We start from the raw sequence: 18,588 nt of genomic DNA, 5'->3' as shown, positions 1-18,588 counted from the left end.
GAATACTTAAAATACATTATATATCATATATATATTATTTCATCTAGACTCATTTTACCTTTGTTACTACTGCAGAATGTTGAAATTCTGTTTTCTACTTTTGGGAGGAGCGTATTGAGTTATGGCTAGAAATCTTAGAGTTACCAAAGAACAGTAACTACAACCATGTTAAAGCTTATTACCAAACATTCTAACCCCACCTGAGTTAGATAAGCTCGAACAATAGTAGCAGAAAGCGGTGGATATGCGAGGATTGGCCTAGTTGTTTCCCCAGTCGCGTTGCCAATAAGTTTTCCATCAGAAGAATATGCTGCAACAGCAAATATGTATTCCTCATTGGGATCTAAGTCTTGTATTTCCAATAGGCTTTTTCCATCAGCTGGTATCTATGAATAAAAATATTTCCTGGTTACATCCTAAGAGTATGTCAAAAACAAAACTCAAACTCTACGCTCTTGTCCTTAAATAATTTATTTAATGTTCTTGGATACAATCAAAATCAGCATATAATTTCCACACAATGCTGAACTCTTAAAAACAATGGGAAAACAATGAAACGAGAGTAGGCAAAGTATCCATTCTCTATGAAATGCAATTTGGTTGTACAAAGAACATAACCTAAAAGTTAATTACAAAGGCCCTTTTTCCAAGAGATCGCTAAATATAAAAATTACATATCTCTAGATATAAACTACATATAGTTTTCCAAATTTACACTGTGAGTGTGCATGCTTGCAGAGTTCACACTGGAGATGTTCTTGACCTGTGCTGTACTTCCAGCAAAAATGCATGTGGCTCTCCTCCTTACATGCCACATACGTATAATAGATAAGGGCAGAGGATGGTTCAAGTTCTCTAACACATGAACATAGAAGTCAACCATGTCTCAACACATGGATTATTGAAGGAGTTATATTACCTTGTTGCCAGAATTAAGAAAGACATATTCTTACTATGGAGAAATAGCTGGTAGATGATAGAAAATTTACCAACATGTTAGAAGTTTATATTTATCTTTTTCTGACTTCCTGAAAACAGAATAATATCCAAAGTACACTATAAATACATCATAAAAATTCATTTGCTTTTCTATTTCTTATCTCTCTCTCAAAGAAAACAAAACACACACATACCCCCCCCCCCAAAAAAAAAAAAAAAAAAGTTATTACAGAAATGACAGAGAATTCTCTAACACGAAGCTCTTGAAAGCATTTAATTCCTTATTCATCAAAGGTTTCCAGAATATATCATGCCTTCCACCTAGCAAAGTTCCAGTATCATAAAAAAAATTCAAACTGTTTGTCAAAGACTTGGCTCGTTACCTAATTTTAAAAAGACATAAATACATACACTTATAACAGATGCGTGTGGAGTGGTCTTTTTTCTTGTAGTTTTTGTTTGTTTGCTGTGTTAGTTGGTTGGTTACTTGGTTTTTAAGGATTAGAGAATGACCTGAATGGATTTGAGCTCTGTCTTACCTCTTCTCCAGCATTTGGAAGTTTGTTGTGATTTAATCTTACTTTCTGATTATTTTCTCCTGCTACACAGCCCAAAATAGTGTACCATGCAACCTTTAAAGAAAATGAAGACATAATGAGCTGTTTTAAAAACAATTATACTATAGTGATGATGAAAGCAGGTAACTCCATATTTCTGTCTCCTACCTTGTTCTATCCTATACCTCAAACACATCCCAAAGTATAAACTCAATAAGTCACCTTGCTGATGTAAATTAAAGAGCCCTTATTTCATTTTTGCAATGGTTTTCTTCTAAAATTGGCATGTCATTCTGATTCAGCAAATCACTTGAGGAAAAATCCTTACAAGAAGGCAACAGAAATTCACACACAAACCTAGTAATATTTTCAAAAATGTCCATGTTCTTAATTTCTATTGAAATAAATGCTTTTTCCATGTCATTGAGTTGCTGATAATCTCATTTGGTATACCAGTCTAAGTTCTATAATATATTTAATCAAGAGAGAATGTGAGCATGTATACCTTGATCAGGTGTGCCCATTGAAATCAAACATTATCATTTTGATGCAGCCCCGCAGAACTGGGCAGATGGATTACAGTAACTTCTTTTACAGCAAACTTCTATTAGGTTGTACTAAATCAATTTGTTCTCAGTAGACCTCAGGTGGGACTGATGAGATCATTTATCAATATAAAAAATTTCTGAACAATTGGAACATTCATTTTTCTTGTGTTACATGTAATTTGTCTTGTAACAAATCCTGACTGTGTTTTCAAAATTTCATATTGAAGTAGAGGAAATTATTTTCAGAAAACAAGTAGAGATACTTGGACTTCCATTACAAGATTTATATATGTTTCACTTAATACTAGGTGTCCATTTTCAGTTAATAAGCTTATCATTAAAAAATCTGCTTTTCGTGTTTTCTTAACAGCTACATATCTTTTGGAAAAAATAATAATAATAATAATAATCATAGAATAATGGGCTCAAATTATAAGAATAATAATCGCATAGCACCATCTAGTGGCTCAATGCATTGCATTCAATGCCCTGTATCGAAATAAAAGCTTTAACAGTAGCTAACAAAGAACACCAAGACGTATAGGAGAACCTATTTTTAATTTTATGTGCATTAGGAATAAAAATGAAAGACTTTTTCCTAATCATTTTATTTGAAATTTGCTTACAAATCAGCAATTAAATTGCAAGTTATAAAACAACTATTCGCAGAATCGTCCTTCAATTACAATTTAGTTTTCTATTGGTTTTATACATGCTACAAAGCATGCTACTATTTTACAGTAGCTTGCAAAATCACTATGAAAATTTCTCTTTTGGGAAAACTGCAACTAGTGGAATTTTCATATATTACCCTGTTTGGGTATTCTGGGCAAATGAAGGAGATCAGCATGATTCAGAACAGTCAGCACGAATTTACAAAGGGCAAATCATTGCAGACCACCATCATTGGTCTCTAGGACAAAATGGCTGGATTTACAGGTGAGATAGAGGAGGGAAGAGGAGTAGCTGGCCTTTACCAGGACCTTAGCAAGGCTTTCGGCAGTCTTCTATTATTCCTATGATGAAGTAGGATGACATGGGTGTATGGAAAGATAAATGGGTAAAAATAACAGTTGAAGATCAGAATTCGAGTAGTTGTTAAGCAGTCATACTTAGGAAATTAAGGAAAAAGATTACCTCTGACTAGGTAGAACTTGTTAGTCTACATTTAAATACTACAGCCAGGTTCCCTCCTGCCCCCACCATTCTAGTAAGAAAGATGTTAAAAAACTAACTTTGGTGATTATAGCAGAGGGCCGGCAAGACGGTTGAGAGATAGAGAAGTAGCCCTGCCGGAAGAGTCTGGGAGAGCTGGGCTTATTCAGCCCAGAGAAGAGATGACCTCAGTGGATCTGTCTGAAGTCACTGAATGCTTGCAAGAAGGTTAAGATGCAGTCAGGCTTTTCACAGTAGTGCATGGTAAGATAATGAAAAATATCAGTCCTAAATTGAAGCAAGAGAGTTTATCATAAGTAAAAAAATTTCCCCGTGAACAGGCTGACCACAGAAGCTGTGCAGTGTCCATCCAGGGATATTTTTCAGAATGGACTTGACAAAGCCCAGCAAAATGGTCTAATTTCACAGCTGACTCTCTTTTGAGCAAAAGTTTGGACTAGAGAACTCTCCAAAGATACCTTCTGGTCTGAGTTGTTCTGACTCTACACATATGATAGGAGGTAGATTTTCTACCTGAGTTATGGCACATTAGCACTTCATTAAGAGAGCTTTGACTGTGATACTTCCTTGCAACACATGATACAACAGTCTTCCTTCTCTTCAGAGAGTGATTAGGCATATGTCAATCCCCAGAAAAAGACTGAACTTCTGACAATTATAATAAATGAGAATTATAAAGCAGAAAAACCGAAGATGATATGTGAGATAAAGAAAGTTCAGTGTAAATGTGAAGATCAAAACAGTGAGTCATGACTGAGTCACAGGATATAAAAAATGCATACTTAATTAAGTCAGGGTAACATAATCTTCTCGAGACTAACAGAGAAAACTGTGATAGTGCAGCACTGCTGAAACAACTTTTTCTCTCATGCATTATTTAATATATTTCTTCCACGGTCATTATGAAAAACATTACCTGAACATCTGAGGAGAATGAGGCTGGTTTAAATGTCATGGAGCAATGTGATCTAGAAAGTAATAGAGGAGGAGGAGGAATCTTGCTTTTTTTCTTGCCGCTCTTAAATTCTTTGAGACTGTGATACAATGCACTTTGTTCAGCTTCAACTTGTTCAATTAAAGTTAGTGCCTCCTATGATTTAGATTAAAACAAAAGGCAAACATTGTTAAAACAACAGTTAGCAGATGTAATAAATTGTTTTCAGAAGAAATCTAATCAGAAAAAAAAAATCACTGCTACATAGAGAAGTTTTTTCAAACTTGCACATTGTCTTAGGTCTTAAATTAGTATGAATGGTATGTTGTGCATGACTTACGTATGCAGATTAATTTTACACTGTACAATAAAGTGAATGCAGAGTTATGTCTGAAAGAGGCAGGGATGAGGCATCTCCAATTTTGAAAGAATCTACAGAAAGAAAGTCAGTTACAACTAATGATGATTATCAGCTTAAGGTGAAGAGTGATTAGCTCCAAGATATAAAAAATGATAAACAACTTTGCTTTAGGAGAGAGCTGAGGACCTACCTGTGGCATTTTTGAAGACTTGCCTTCTAGAAAGAAAAGAAATAATGAAAAGGGAGGAGGCTGCGGTCATGAAATAATTAGGGCTATGCCAGTCCTCTTGGTTAGCCAGAGATAGCTGAAAGCTGACTGATGGTCCTAATTGCCATCATAATCTATTAGCAGTACTTCAGAAATGTGTGTACCTCCTGCATAAAGCAATTACATGGCTTACAGGGTACATTTTTTCCTAACTGAACCAAATGCCAAACTGGTAGCTTTCTTTACTTTGTATCATCACAATAAAAGAAATATTGCTTCAAAAACTAATATTAAGAACTTGCTACGTTTATATCTTTACTTGTAGTACCTGTTCGGTGCAAATCAAAAAGGTCAGTTGAGATAAAGATATCAAGGAAATCTTGGACAAATTACATTTCTTTGGGAGAAATACAACATGTTCTTATAATTAGAGTTTTTATTCATACATTTATAGCACTGTCCATACACTGAACAAAAATTTCAGGCTGAATTGACACTGGATGATGAACTGACAAGGAAAATCCCAAGTTACTGGTTATTCAGTCAGAGCCCCATAAACTTGCACCTTAACAGTTCCTTACTTCTGTCCTCAGAAATTGATAAAGTCATAAGAACAGCCATACTGCTACTGGTCAACTTCATCTTGTACCTCATCTCCACAAAATGATCAAAAACTAAACTTATAGCAAAATGGGAAGTTAAAATTTAATACAGTCTTAATCAGATCACATAGAACCACGGAATGGTTTGGGTTGGAAGGAACCAGTAAGGTCATCTAGTTCCAACCCTTCTGCTACAGGCAGGGACATCCAGTCTGGCCTCAAATGCTTCCACAGATGTAGCATCCACAAACTCACTGGGTAACCTGTTCCAGTGTCTCACCACCCTCACAGTAAAGAATTTCTTCCTAATATCTAATCTAACTCTTCCAGTTTAAAACCATTTCCCCTCATCCTGTCACTACATGCCCTTATAAAAAGTCCCTCCCCAGCTGTCCTGTAGGACTCCTTCAGGTACTGGAAGGCCACTACAAGGTCCCTGCAGAGCTTTCTCTTCTCTAGGCTGAAGAGCTCCAGCTCTCCTCATAAGGGAGATGCTCCAGCCCTCTATCTTCGTGGCTCTCCTCTTAGCCTGCTCCAACAGCTCAATGGCCTACTTGCGTTGGGTGCCCCAGAACTGGACACAGAATTGTAGGTGGGTTCTCATAAGAGCAGAGTAGAGGGGCAGAATCATCTCCCTCGACCTGACGGTTATGTTTATCTTGATGTAACCTAGGATACAGTTGGCCACCTGGGCTGAAAGCACAGACTGACAGCTTATATTGGGTCTTCAATCTACCTACATCCTCAAACCCTTTTCCCCAGGGGAAGTACAGATCAGTCCCCTTACTTCTCCCCACCCTCTCCACTTTCAGATTTCAACCCTAGTGGGAAATATCTAAGGAAGAATATAACATAAACAAGAAATCACACAACCAGTCAACTTCTGGAAGAACTCCATTGCTTGCCTAAAAATAATACTTCTTCATGGCAAACTGTGCTATGATAGAAATTTTAATTAAAAGGATTATAGAATCATTCTTCCCTGAGGACATAATTCTTATTAGGGCTATCCCAGTGTGAACAGAGATAGTGCTGGGACTGCAAGAGGCCCTGCATGACCTCTCCATCATTAACTGAAGAACAGGAGGCAATCAATGTGGCAGTGCTACAAGAGGAGAAAGAATAATCTTATGATTGAGGAAGGTTCTGGCACAGACCTGCCCCCTGGCAGTAGCTTGATCATGTTTATTCAGTTTAGAGCTGGACAACAAGAACTGTTAGTGTATCCAAATCTGTAAAGACTTGCATATCCAAGTAGCCATACAGGACAGAAAGGAAGGATAAAACAACAGAAGGGAATCAAACAAAATAAAAGACACATAGCTATTTAAGTAGTTAAACAGTGTGATGTGGATGAGCATATGCATACTACTAAGAAGTCTCCATACCTGTCCAGTGGTTTGATAAATGGTAAGAGGTTTATCTATGTTTTCACAATAAATAAACAGCAGAAAGAATATTTTTCTGTTTTGCAACAAAAGTAAGGTTTCATATCATATTGTTAAAAACATCAGAAGATACAAGTAATTCTCTGTAAAGCTCTTGGATGTTCAATGATAAAAAGGCAATAATGTCTATACAGAAGCATAGAAATAAAAACATAAATTTGCTGTTTGTGAAGTGAGTACTCTCTATCTCAAGAAGGAAAAGGAATAGAGTGCATCACAGTAAAATTATCTAAAATCACCATGTTAAATTTGTCCAAAATTAACCTAATGTTTTCTGGTAACCAGATGCAAATGTATAATTTTACCTATTCCCTTCTCTGTAAAGAGTGCATAGAACCAAAACATAGGGAAGGTCAACAAAAGGCCTATGCAAACATTTGTTTGGGGTAACCATACATTTCTTGGGAATTGCTTCTAAGTCTTCATTGGTGGCAACAGTTACAACTTTCATAATATACTGATATATCTGATATTCTTGCTAATTTTAGTGTGTCTTTTCTGATGCAGTTTTTGCACTCAAATCAATTTAGCACGTTCTAAACTTGTAGCACTTGAAAGAAAAACACTTTCTTGTAACTTCTTGTTTAATATACTTCTTCATGTATTATATAACTGAATATTTCAGATATGCATTGTACAGGCTATAGACAAATTTTGTGCCCTACTGATGAATAGTCAATTTTCATGGATAGATATGGGTTAAAAAAGTCACAAAGGTCACATAGTGGAAAGACTTCCACTGATTTCAGAAGACCTTGAAGGGAACCCATGTACAGTCTACCTTTAACCTCCATAAATTCCAAAACCTCTAAATTTAGATAAATTTAGATAAATAAAATGTTTTTTTAAATGTTTAAATAAAATGAATGTCATCATCACCAGACACAGTAATCTAAAAAAAAAAAAAAAATCCAGATTTTTTAGAAAATAAGAATGTTGAAGGTTGCAGTGGGAAGAACTTCATGACATTTTGGCAAGGAAAAGGTGATGAAGTGCATAAAATAGCAAAACCTAGGTAATCAAGTGTAGAAATAAAAGTCATCCCTTTCAGGTTTCCTGTAACCTGCACATATGCACAAAATTTGAAGATATCCTCTCTCCTACTTTAAGTCTCTTTATTTCTTCACCACAATGACGCTTCTCAAGGAAAAAACAAAAGTTACCAAAAACACTCATTGTTCTTTGAGTTCCTTCAATTTTTCTTCTGTTTGTAAGAAGGGGTAATTCAAGGCATAATTCTACAGAGCATGGAAAATTGAGATATTGCAGGTGATATTACCTTCAGTAGCTGCCTTTGGGAGGAAGTACTTAAGTCTTTAGGGAACACCTGTACAGCTTTTTCCATCAAAAAGATTGCTCTTGATAACTTATTCTTCTTTATTTTTCCCATTATATCTGCCTCTGTAAAATAGATATTTTAAGACATTTGTAAAACAGCAGTAATCATTTATTATACTCCTAAAATCTTAATTAATAGGCCTTACCTGTTAAATAATGGGAATCTTCAGTATTCTTTACTTGATACTTGCTAGACTTAAGACTTCTTCCATCCTTTTGAACACCTATACAGGAAGCAAATCCTGAGTAATTAATTCTGATAGTACCATTGAAAAGATTTCAGTAAGGAGGGTTAACATATAGCTCTATAGAAAAGCTCTGTTTCACCATGTGCTCTTTATGTTGGATCAAGGAGAACTTATTGGAAATACCATGCCAGTAACCCTGTCCCTCCCTTATACTCTGGCAACTTGAGTAGTTATGCCAATATCACACAAAAGGAAAGATCTTTTCTGGTTGTGAAGTGCAGTTCACAAGGGAACTCTTTTGTGTCAAGTTAATAATAACTTCAATTAAAAAAAAAATAAAAAATTACAGGAATGGAAGACAAAGTAACACTATTTGCAGGAGGCAGTTGGCAGGAGTTGGGAATCTGCTGCAGAGATAAGAACAAATTCATAGGAGTAGACACTGAGATTACAAAGAGAACAGAAAAGGGCCATGAAGATGATCAGAGGGCTGCAACATTGCTCCTATGCAGAAAGGCTGAGGGAGCTGTTCTTGCTTTAGCTTAGAGAAGGCTCTGAAGAGATTTCATTGCAACCTTCATCACTTGAGGGGAGCTTATAAGAAGGAGGGAAATTGACCTTTCAAACAGGCAGACAGTAATAGGACAAGGGGGGTGGCTTTAAACAAAAAGATGAGAAAATTAGGTTAGAATTTTGGAGGAAATTCTTTACTCAGAGGACGGTGAGGCACTGGCACAGGCTGCCAGAGTAGCTGTGGATGCCCCATTACTGGAGGCGTTCAAGGCCAGGTTGGATGGGACCCTGGGCAGCTTGATCTGGCAAGTGGCAGCCCTGTCCATGGCCAGGAGTTGGAACTGGATGATCTTTAAATGTCTCTTCCAACCTGAGCCATCTTGAGATTCTGTTATTCCACAATTCTATGAAAGTACCCAAGTATAATCCTCCAGAGAAAATTTTCTATATTGCAGAAAAAAGAACTCCTGCACAGTGTCCTTATTGACACTGTAACTGAAAATATATTGTAACTGGAAAAATAACAAAACAAGTCAACCAAACAAAAAAAGAACCCTCTATAGGAATCAAATCTAGTAGTTGCTAGCAAAGTTTAACTCCCTTCAGATGACTATAGATTAGAGATAAACATGTGGTATGTAAGAACTGAAATTCTTACAAATAAGGTATCCTATTTCTGTCAGCATAGGGCATGCCAGTTGCCCTATATTGGCTCCTCATTGGAAAGTAGATACCCAATTATTAATTAGTATTGCGAAATGTATTAACAGAGGACTGCAATCAAGCTATGATTATCATTTAGCTTTACTGCAGCTTACCTTGTGTCAGTTTAAGAATTTTCACAGCTATTCGATGTTGAGCCTGAATGAGCTCCAAGTGTAAATCCATTAAAAAATGATTTCCTGTTCTTGTCCTATCACTACTCCATTCCAAGTCAGAACTCAAATTCTGGACATGTGAGCCCATCTAGTAAACAGAAAATGCTAAATAAGCAAACGCAAGCTTATTTCAAATTTTTTCTACATTTATCTTGATGTTTGTACTATTATTTCAGCAAGCTGACAAATACTTTGAAATTATTCATAGCTGTAGTATGCAATCATAAAAGAGAACACACAAGGACAATGTCTAGACAGAGAAGAGCATGGATAATGGATAAGGAGTATGCAAAAACTAATAATCAATAGGATATAGGGTTAATAATAAACAGGAAACTGTAGAAGACTTTGGTTTCTTTTGTTACCAGACCATGAAACAAAGATTGAGTTGGCACAGAATGACAAAATTTAGAAAATCTAGATTCCTTCCCACAACCAAAATTACATTTAGTAACGAAGATCTGCAAACAATACAGATGAAAATGATTTATTTTCTGCAATATAGGAGAAAGTAGCAAATTATATCTGTCTCCAAACGAAAAGAGCAAAACCTAGAAGAGTTTGTAGTTTATTATTGTATGAGAAAATGTTATGCCTCCCATACAATGATTTATTCTTTCTACCCTCATCTTACAGGAGACCAGAAGATGAAGTTCATTTGATAATACAAAGATTTCTAAGTAAAAAATAGGAGTTTTGTGACCAAAAAGTCCCATATATTATTTCTATACTTAGTTGCAATACAGCTTTGTGTAGGATTTACCTTTGTACAGCAGCTATCAAATATTGACTTTCCATCTTGTTGAAAGGTCATTAAGCGAGATTTGTTCATTTCATTAATTGTTTTTTCAAGATATTCATAAGCAAGCTGCAGTTGTTCTGTAGGACTTCTCTGAGATGAACACAAAACTTTAATTAATTCAGAATTTTCCCTAAGCTCTTGAAAAGAAATTTGCTACATCACAGAATCTATTTCAGAGCGGAATGAAACTGAACTTAGAGAACTGAGTTTACAAATAGCATTTTCAGAAGTCATTTCATAAAGTTTCATTAGGTATACATAATACTGATAAAATTTCTGAATCCTCATACCAGTTCTTTTACTGTGTTTTATTAAGAAATTGTTGCTTTTTGGTTTGACATTCCAGCACAGTGCTGAGCACTGAACAGACTGAACAAAACAAGGGTGTTCCACCTGCTCCACACCAGACTTACAAAGCAAACTATCAAAAGCACAACTTTAAATATTTCCCCAAATAACACAAAAACTGTATGATGCTACTAATAAGTGATAAGTGTTATTAGACATTTAAAAGCAGGTACTAAGCATTGGCATGAGAGAGTGGAAATCAAGATGATCATGCTGCTAAAAACATTTCAAATAAAATTTCACTCATATTACTGTTTATTATAAAAGATGACACAAATATTTATGAATCTTATTTCATTTTAATAAATCTTTGCTTATTCTTCCTCTTCAATAGTATCATTGTATTAATTGTTTCAACTTTATAAAATTTAAAATAAGATGTTATTAAGATGCTACTAGTGGAAATAAGCATTCTTATGCTATTCAAAAACATTGTACAAAGGAAAATATATTAGGCATTACCTTTAATATTTCAGGAAAGTCACAGGTTTCATCTTCAGAGAGAATTACACTTCTTTTTCCTTTTATTATAGAAAAAAAAAAAATCAGAAGTAAAAATGAAAATCTCAACTTGAGTACTGTTGGATTAAATTTACCACTAATTTAAGAGCTTGGCAATTCACTTCTTCTGTACTTGACCATTAATTATACTCTTGAAAGGTTTTGAGGGTTTAAACACCACTGTTACCTATGTGCAATTACAATAACTTAGTATATGATTATTGAAAAAAGTAGTATTTTTCAGTATGCCCCATATTTCATAGTAACATTAGATCCAAGCAATGAAAATTGGACTCATTCCATACCTTCTCTCACTATGGTATGATCCACATTGGTATTTTATCTTTAAATCAATCCAAATCTATTTTTATTTAATTCACAACAGTTTTTTAATGAACATAGAACTTTTTGATGATTTCTAAACATATAAGGTCACATCTTTATGATAATGAGAATTACATCTTCCTTTCCTACTTATTAATAAGTAAGTTTAACTGGCTTTTCATCAGCCTGTGTTGTGCAACGGTTCCCAACAGTTCAGTCTTTTTGCCCTCCAAAAAAGACATATTTAAACTGAGTGAAAAAGAGTAATATGCTGCAAAGATAATTCATCAGTTTCCATCTGAATTGTATCATTTTCATGACATTAACAGAAAGCAATACCTATTTGACCTTATAGTAGAAGTGTCCCAAGATTTTCTTACTTTCAAAACAAACAAAATGTCCTGTCACTCTCTTCTGTTCCTAGATATGCTTTAAGAATCTTTAACATCTAGTCTCTAAATAAATTGTAAATTAATTATGAGAAGAATATAGTTCATAGTACAAGATCCTACATCAAGAGTAATGGAAAAGTTTTAAAGTATGTAGATATATTCATATTCTACATCATTTTAAATCATTTATTTATTCATTTTCCTTTTAGGAAATCTGTTTAATACTATGGCATTATCCTGATCACATCAGTCAAGTTCAACTTCAGAGGCAATTAAATTCCAATATAAAAAACAAGATTTGTGTAGACAAGTTCCAAATTAATGACATAATGAAAGCAAAACCTTCAGTATGACCTCAGTATTTCCCTCATTTGTTTGTTGTGTCACTAGTTAAACAGCAGTTCAACTCTCCAAATGAGCCACAGCACATGCTGCCTTCTATCTAGTCAATATCCAAAGAGCATAAGAATAACCCAAAGCTACTAAGAAGGGTCTTAGAGAAATGTAAAAAGAACTGTGCAGAAGATGACTCTTAAAAGATGTGATTCAAAATGGGAATATTTCAGAACTGGAAATGTAGGAAGATGTAAATCCTTTGAAAAGCAGGTTTCATTAGTTCTAGCTATTCATGAAGCTGCATTTACAAAATTGCATCATACTGTTCTAAACAATCATTTTTTTTTTGAAAGCTTTACCTGCATTTTTCTTAGATTTAATTGAGGAATCAGCCATACTTTCCAGTATTGCAGTGAGACATAAGGTTATCTCTGCTACCATTACAACATCAGTGTCTGCTACATTACTTTGCAGAATTACTTCATTTATTATCCAGAGTACACGAACCCACTAAAAAAGGAGGGAATAAAAACAGGATCAAGATATAATTAAAACATTTTTACGATATTTATATATTAGAGGCAGGTAGGGTTTTGCACTCAACATTGTTTAAAGACATTCATAAACCTGAACACAACTTCTACTTGACTTCTATTCTTTAGTGCTACCAGACCAAGAAACAAACCACTAAAACATTAGAAACACTTTAAAAAATTTAGAAAGTTATTACTTATTATTATTCTATAAAGGGAAAATATTATGAACATTCATACTTAGTATGGTAAGCCTTGCAGCAAATATGATCTGCCACTCAGTTACCTCCGTATCTTCCCACTTAACCAATGTAAAAGATACCTCAGTGTTTCTGTTGTACACATACAGGACTTTAACTGTAAGCTCCCTTCCTGTGAATCTATCAATAATTTTTTTAGAAATCAACTGGCCTACTGCCAGACAAAGGGTTACTTTAATGGAAAAAGGTTGAGATATTTGGATATGGCATATGAGAGCACAGTTTGTTCAGAGTGTACGTACAATTCACATTCTCAGTGAATGTGATTTATCTGAATTTTACCATAAGAAAATGCACTTAGTCTAGAGACCAGTATTTTTTCTTGGCTTTACTATAACAGATGACATTTGTATTAAGAGAAACACATTATAATAAAGGAGTACTTTGGAAGCTTTGTGTTTGTGGTTATATTTAAAGTAGCCACTTCCATTCGTCTGGATTAACTGAAGTCCTGTTTTACACTTCTGCCACAAAAAGCTGAGGACATCAAAAAGAATTTCTTTGTCAGGTAGGATATTCTGGAAATTAAAAAAAAAAAAAAAAAGAACACAATTGTAAAAACAGATCTGCATGCACTGTACATAAACACTTTTAAAAGTTTTCAAAGCAAGTAAATAACCATGATCATATTTATCTGTATGATTAGAAGAGACAACATTTTGAAAGCTTAAGAAATATTTTTTAAAGCAGTTTCTGGTCACCCAGATTTTCTTCTGCTGACAATATGTGTGGTTTTAGAAGCTTATCATTAGTATTATCATTTCCTTCTTTAATGGCAAGCTTTTAAGAGTCATACCAAGAAAATAGTGAGGTGAAAATTACAAGGAAGAAACAAGGAAATTAACAGTCACTGAAACATTATAATAGTCAATACATTTTTGGAAAACCATAATGTAATTTAACTGTTACATTATCCTGGGGAATTTTTTTATTGGAGTATTTATATATTTGCAGAAGGCCAAAATCAGTAGGTTTTTATTTTGTATCGACAGAGTACTTCCACAGGTTTTTGGTTCACTGATCAGAACACTGAAGAATAATTTAACTAAAAAAAAGGGTTGCAGTGGAACAGCTGATAGAAATGTTAAAACCTATCTCTATCTTATGAGAGAATAAAGAATAAATTCAAAACTCCATTCAGTTAACCTTCTAAATAGCACAGTTAATAAGGCAAAAGAGCATGTACATACCATGTCAGTTCCAAATGGACTGAATACCTGTTAAATTTTGGTAGCCTGATTACATTTAATAAATAAACTTTTTTTAAAAATCCCAATAGATCACATTTTAGGGGCTTAAATTTTTCATTTTTACTATTTCTCTTTTATAGTTTGTTAATGCCCCTGATTCCTTTGGTCTTAAATTACATACATTCATTACAGATTAAGTGAGTAATTAATAAGACACGTTTCTAATCTTGTTATACCTGCTTAGATGCAGAGACACAGGAAAACACTGTTGTTGCCAAAACGTTAAGATCACGAGAAGGCTCTTCATTCTTTAAGGAACCTGTTACATTCAGTGTTTATACAAAGGAGAGAAAAGGAAACGGAAGACATTATTTCTGGATACAGACCTACATTCAAAAACATTCAGAGAAGAAACTTACAAAGATATACCAGCAGATAACGTGGTATGAGAAAAAGTAAATATGAAGAAGACGGATATTCCTAAGTTAATTCCCTTACTGTGTAAAACAAACACTACTATTTTTGGAAATAAAAAGTTCTCAAGATTTTGCATTTTTTGGAATTTCACTGAATTAAATTATTTTCTTTGATAAGTTTTTTCTTGCTTCAGTGGCAAGGATTTTAAAATAAACAAAGTAAAACAATGGGCAAAAGAAAGTCTGCTTCATGTTTTTCCTGAAAACCTGTTCAAAAATATCCATTCATTTTACATATTTGCATATAACAAGATGCATCTCAAATAGAGGTCAGGTCATTTCACGTGAGAGAAACAGTATGAAGACAGGTTTTGGCAAATGACAACTGGGCAATAGTCAGTAGGTGGCAGTTATCAATTGCTGGCTTTTGTGTTTGTTTGTTTGTTTCACCGAATACTGCATGCAACATATTATAAAGCTTTTAATCAATGAACAATATTTCTTGCCACAAAAATATCTGAAATGCAAACAGAGCCATAACCAAAAACACTCACTTCTTCTTATCTGAACACTGCTCTTCTTAATAGAAACACGAGGAGTGCGATTGATCCTGGTACTGCTTTCACTAACAGAAAAACCATGCCTAAATTTTCTTGGAAATAGGAATGGTCGCATTGAGGTAAGAAGTTTGAGTTCCAGTTCTGCCTTCTTCCATCTTGGGTCATTCTGAGCCTAATTGACAGAAACAACCAGTAGAAATTTGTCTTAAAATTTGCAAATCAAATATTGTTCCTCGTGGGAATAGACTAAATAAAGAATGTCTAAATAAATAATAATAATAATATAAATAATAAAATAATAATAATAATAAATAATAAAAATCATGGTTACCTGAAGAAAATTAGTAACAAATTCAATAGCAGGATCAAACACATCCCACTCTTCATAGTTGAAAGCTAATTTTACAAACTTCACAGCAGCCTCTCCAGACACTCTCTTTTCTCCTATAATGATGACAAAACATTTTAATATTTAATACTTTACATATATATATATTCAGAAGTTTAATTTAAGCAATAATTTGGTGTTTATAAATACAAAGGTAAAACTGTTTTTGTACATTCATCATAATCCTGAAAGATTTCTTAATAACTCTACAATGCAATGAAGAGGTTTTTTGCCATGGTATCTACACTTGCATACTACTATAATGATGTATTCACAGTGTCCTGCTTCACTATGAAGAGGCTTTATTCATTGATATTGATTTGACTGTGTAGAGGGCATCAAGGATTTAGTCCTTTCTAATGCAGAAAGAGATTAAATCTGGATATGTTCTCAAGGCAACCCTCCTCACCAGCAATTCACTTAAAAAGCAATGCATAGAAACAGGAACAACTTCTTACAAGATAGCTGAGCATTTCTCACTGCAGTGTCAGAAAACATATAATGTATACAGAGAGAGTCTATTTTTCTCCACTCTCCAAGTTTATCCTAAGTACAGACAAGTGTAAGAGTGATTTCCTGATCATGGGAACTCTAGGAAAGTGGCTTAGCTAGTATCTTCAGTAGTGTTATACTATCCTAAGGAAGTGCCACAATTGTTGTATCACCTGGGCAAATGGACACACAGAGGAAAAAATATACCAACTTGATAATAGAGAGCTGCTATGTTCTAAAACAGCACATTGATTTATTGTAGGATCTCAAGAAGCTTACAGCAGTCCTAACGTTGCCACATCCCACTTCCCTTTTGCAAAAATATACCAGAACATCGCTGTAGAGGCTGGCCTTTAAATGGCTTAGGGACATTAACATATCTGAACAATACATAATCACCACACTGTAAATATATTTCTATATGTTAAATAGGTAGCATTTGTTTCAAGGAAATTGTTACCATTTCTGTAAATAATTCATTTTGAATACCTTGGCATTATATATATAAAATTCACCTGAAAAGGACAGTGTCTTGCAATACCTTCATGCACATACATGCAACTAATATGGAAATGAATTCTGCTCACCAAGCATTAGTGCAGCTGCTGGGTACAGCATCCTCTCAAAATTCAGAGCTAGTTTACCTGTTAGTATCAGCTGCAGAAGAGTTGATGATGCATCAATTATACCAAATTTATCAGTGCAGTCATCACCTTGAACATCAGTACTGCTCACTCCACCTTTAAAACAGACAATTCATTACACTGCTTTATACTGTATTTGACCTGCTATATGCCAATTAGCCAACAGTCATACAAAGTAAATATGATACTGAAGTGCATTTAATTTCTCTAGATAATTTTATTAACAGAATTTCTTTATACCTATAGCTATGCTCAGTCTATAGCATAGCAAAGATGGTTTGGAAGGAATCAATGAGTCGAAAGCTTTTCTCAAGTTTTAAATCTAACTTTGAGTGAACTTAAAAATAAAAAAAAACATAAATCACTGTGGTGGGTTGACCTTGGCTGTCTGTCACATTGCCACCAAGCTGCTCTTCCATTTCCTCTCTTTGTTAAAATATTTGCCTTCAGGCAAGCTTTTTCTTTCACAGCAAGGAAAAACTAAGAAAATGGAAGTCTGTGCTCCTCACCAACACTCTTGGTTCTTTATGCTATTACCTGAGAGGATTTCCAGGCCTGCAAGTAAAAGCTCTGAAATCACATCACAGATTTCAGGTTCATCGGGAACAGGTGGAGTAGGGTGCAGCACGCGCCTACTGCTATCAGATAGAGCTTCCAGGATGGCAAGGAACTGAGCTGCAGTACCATCAAACATTTCTGTCAGCAGCCGTTCAGTAGTGGTGCGAGGCCCTGACGACTGTGCAGGAAAAAGCAATGTGAGTCTTGTAATATCTAAAGCCATTCTCATAAAAAAGCAGGACTTCTTTTGAAACAGTTCTCTTTCAGAAAGAACATATTTAAAACATTATAAAATATATGGTAAAAAATATTGTTTTTACAAATTTTGTGTTTCAGAGGCATAGCAAAGCCACATGCTAAGTGAGTACAGTACTTAGTAAGTTCTATATTTTCTTTACAATCACACAATTCTCCATACTATTTCCCTTAGAAAACACGAGAGTAGAAATTATGAGTGAAAGAGGTCACACAGTTCAAAGCCATCCAGATCTCTCCTTATAACGATACAAACGAGACCATTACAAATAAAGTTCTACATATTTCACAGAAAATCAGGGAAACATTTCTCTGCACTGCAGAGAAAGCACTACCTTCACTGACTAGCACATTTGCAAGCAGCATAACACAAAATACAGTACAGAACACACAAGCAATATATTTTCATTATCGATAATTAGGAAATTAGAGATCTACACAAGAAAACATTCAAAAATTTATTTCAATATTCTTTCCACATAATTATTAATTTTCCTAACTAAACTGTTACCAGACACAACGTAAATCAGAAACACAGTGCTTGAAAAAGTTGCTTATTACTCCAGCAACATTCCAGTTCAATTTATTTGGCACTTCCCCACATAAAAACACCTCTGAATGGTTTCCAGGCACATTTAACTAGACAAAAGTTTGGAATTTCCTTCTCACTTTGCTGCAGTAGCATCTTATATTTTTGCTTCCAAATGAATGCTTAAAGAAAAGCTGAGATGTTTATCTGATGAAAATAAAACTGATCTGTTCAATATCAGGCAGTATTCTAAGTATTAAAGCTGGCAGGCTGTTTTCATTTCCAAATAAGCTTATATTGCAAGTGAACCTCATCAATAATATTTGTCTTTTCCAAAGAAAGAGGAACTATTTTGATGCTGTAAAAAGCA

The 18,588-nt window shown here is 34.5% G+C and overlaps 1 protein-coding gene across 1 annotated transcript in view; it reads right to left on the bottom strand.

Moving 5' to 3' along the window:
• The window catches only part of CFAP54 (cilia and flagella associated protein 54), a 100,011-nt gene that overhangs the window by 61,560 nt on the left and 19,863 nt on the right, over nucleotides 1-18,588 (bottom strand). The window contains 15 exon segments of the mRNA XM_015858704.2: nucleotides 201-386; nucleotides 1,479-1,571; nucleotides 4,137-4,310; nucleotides 8,053-8,174; nucleotides 8,258-8,335; nucleotides 9,631-9,778; nucleotides 10,454-10,582; nucleotides 11,303-11,361; nucleotides 12,753-12,903; nucleotides 13,570-13,704; nucleotides 14,613-14,695; nucleotides 15,347-15,524; nucleotides 15,684-15,796; nucleotides 16,877-16,972; nucleotides 17,414-17,612. Coding sequence (XP_015714190.2) covers nucleotides 201-386; nucleotides 1,479-1,571; nucleotides 4,137-4,310; nucleotides 8,053-8,174; nucleotides 8,258-8,335; nucleotides 9,631-9,778; nucleotides 10,454-10,582; nucleotides 11,303-11,361; nucleotides 12,753-12,903; nucleotides 13,570-13,704; nucleotides 14,613-14,695; nucleotides 15,347-15,524; nucleotides 15,684-15,796; nucleotides 16,877-16,972; nucleotides 17,414-17,612 — 1,944 coding nt within the window.

The sequence above is a fragment of the Coturnix japonica genome, chromosome 1 (assembly GCF_001577835.2).
Source record: "Coturnix japonica isolate 7356 chromosome 1, Coturnix japonica 2.1, whole genome shotgun sequence".
Taxonomy (NCBI): Eukaryota; Metazoa; Chordata; class Aves; order Galliformes; family Phasianidae; genus Coturnix; species Coturnix japonica.
Note: the sequence above shows the minus strand (reverse complement) of the source record. Positions and strands in the feature narration are given on the sequence as shown.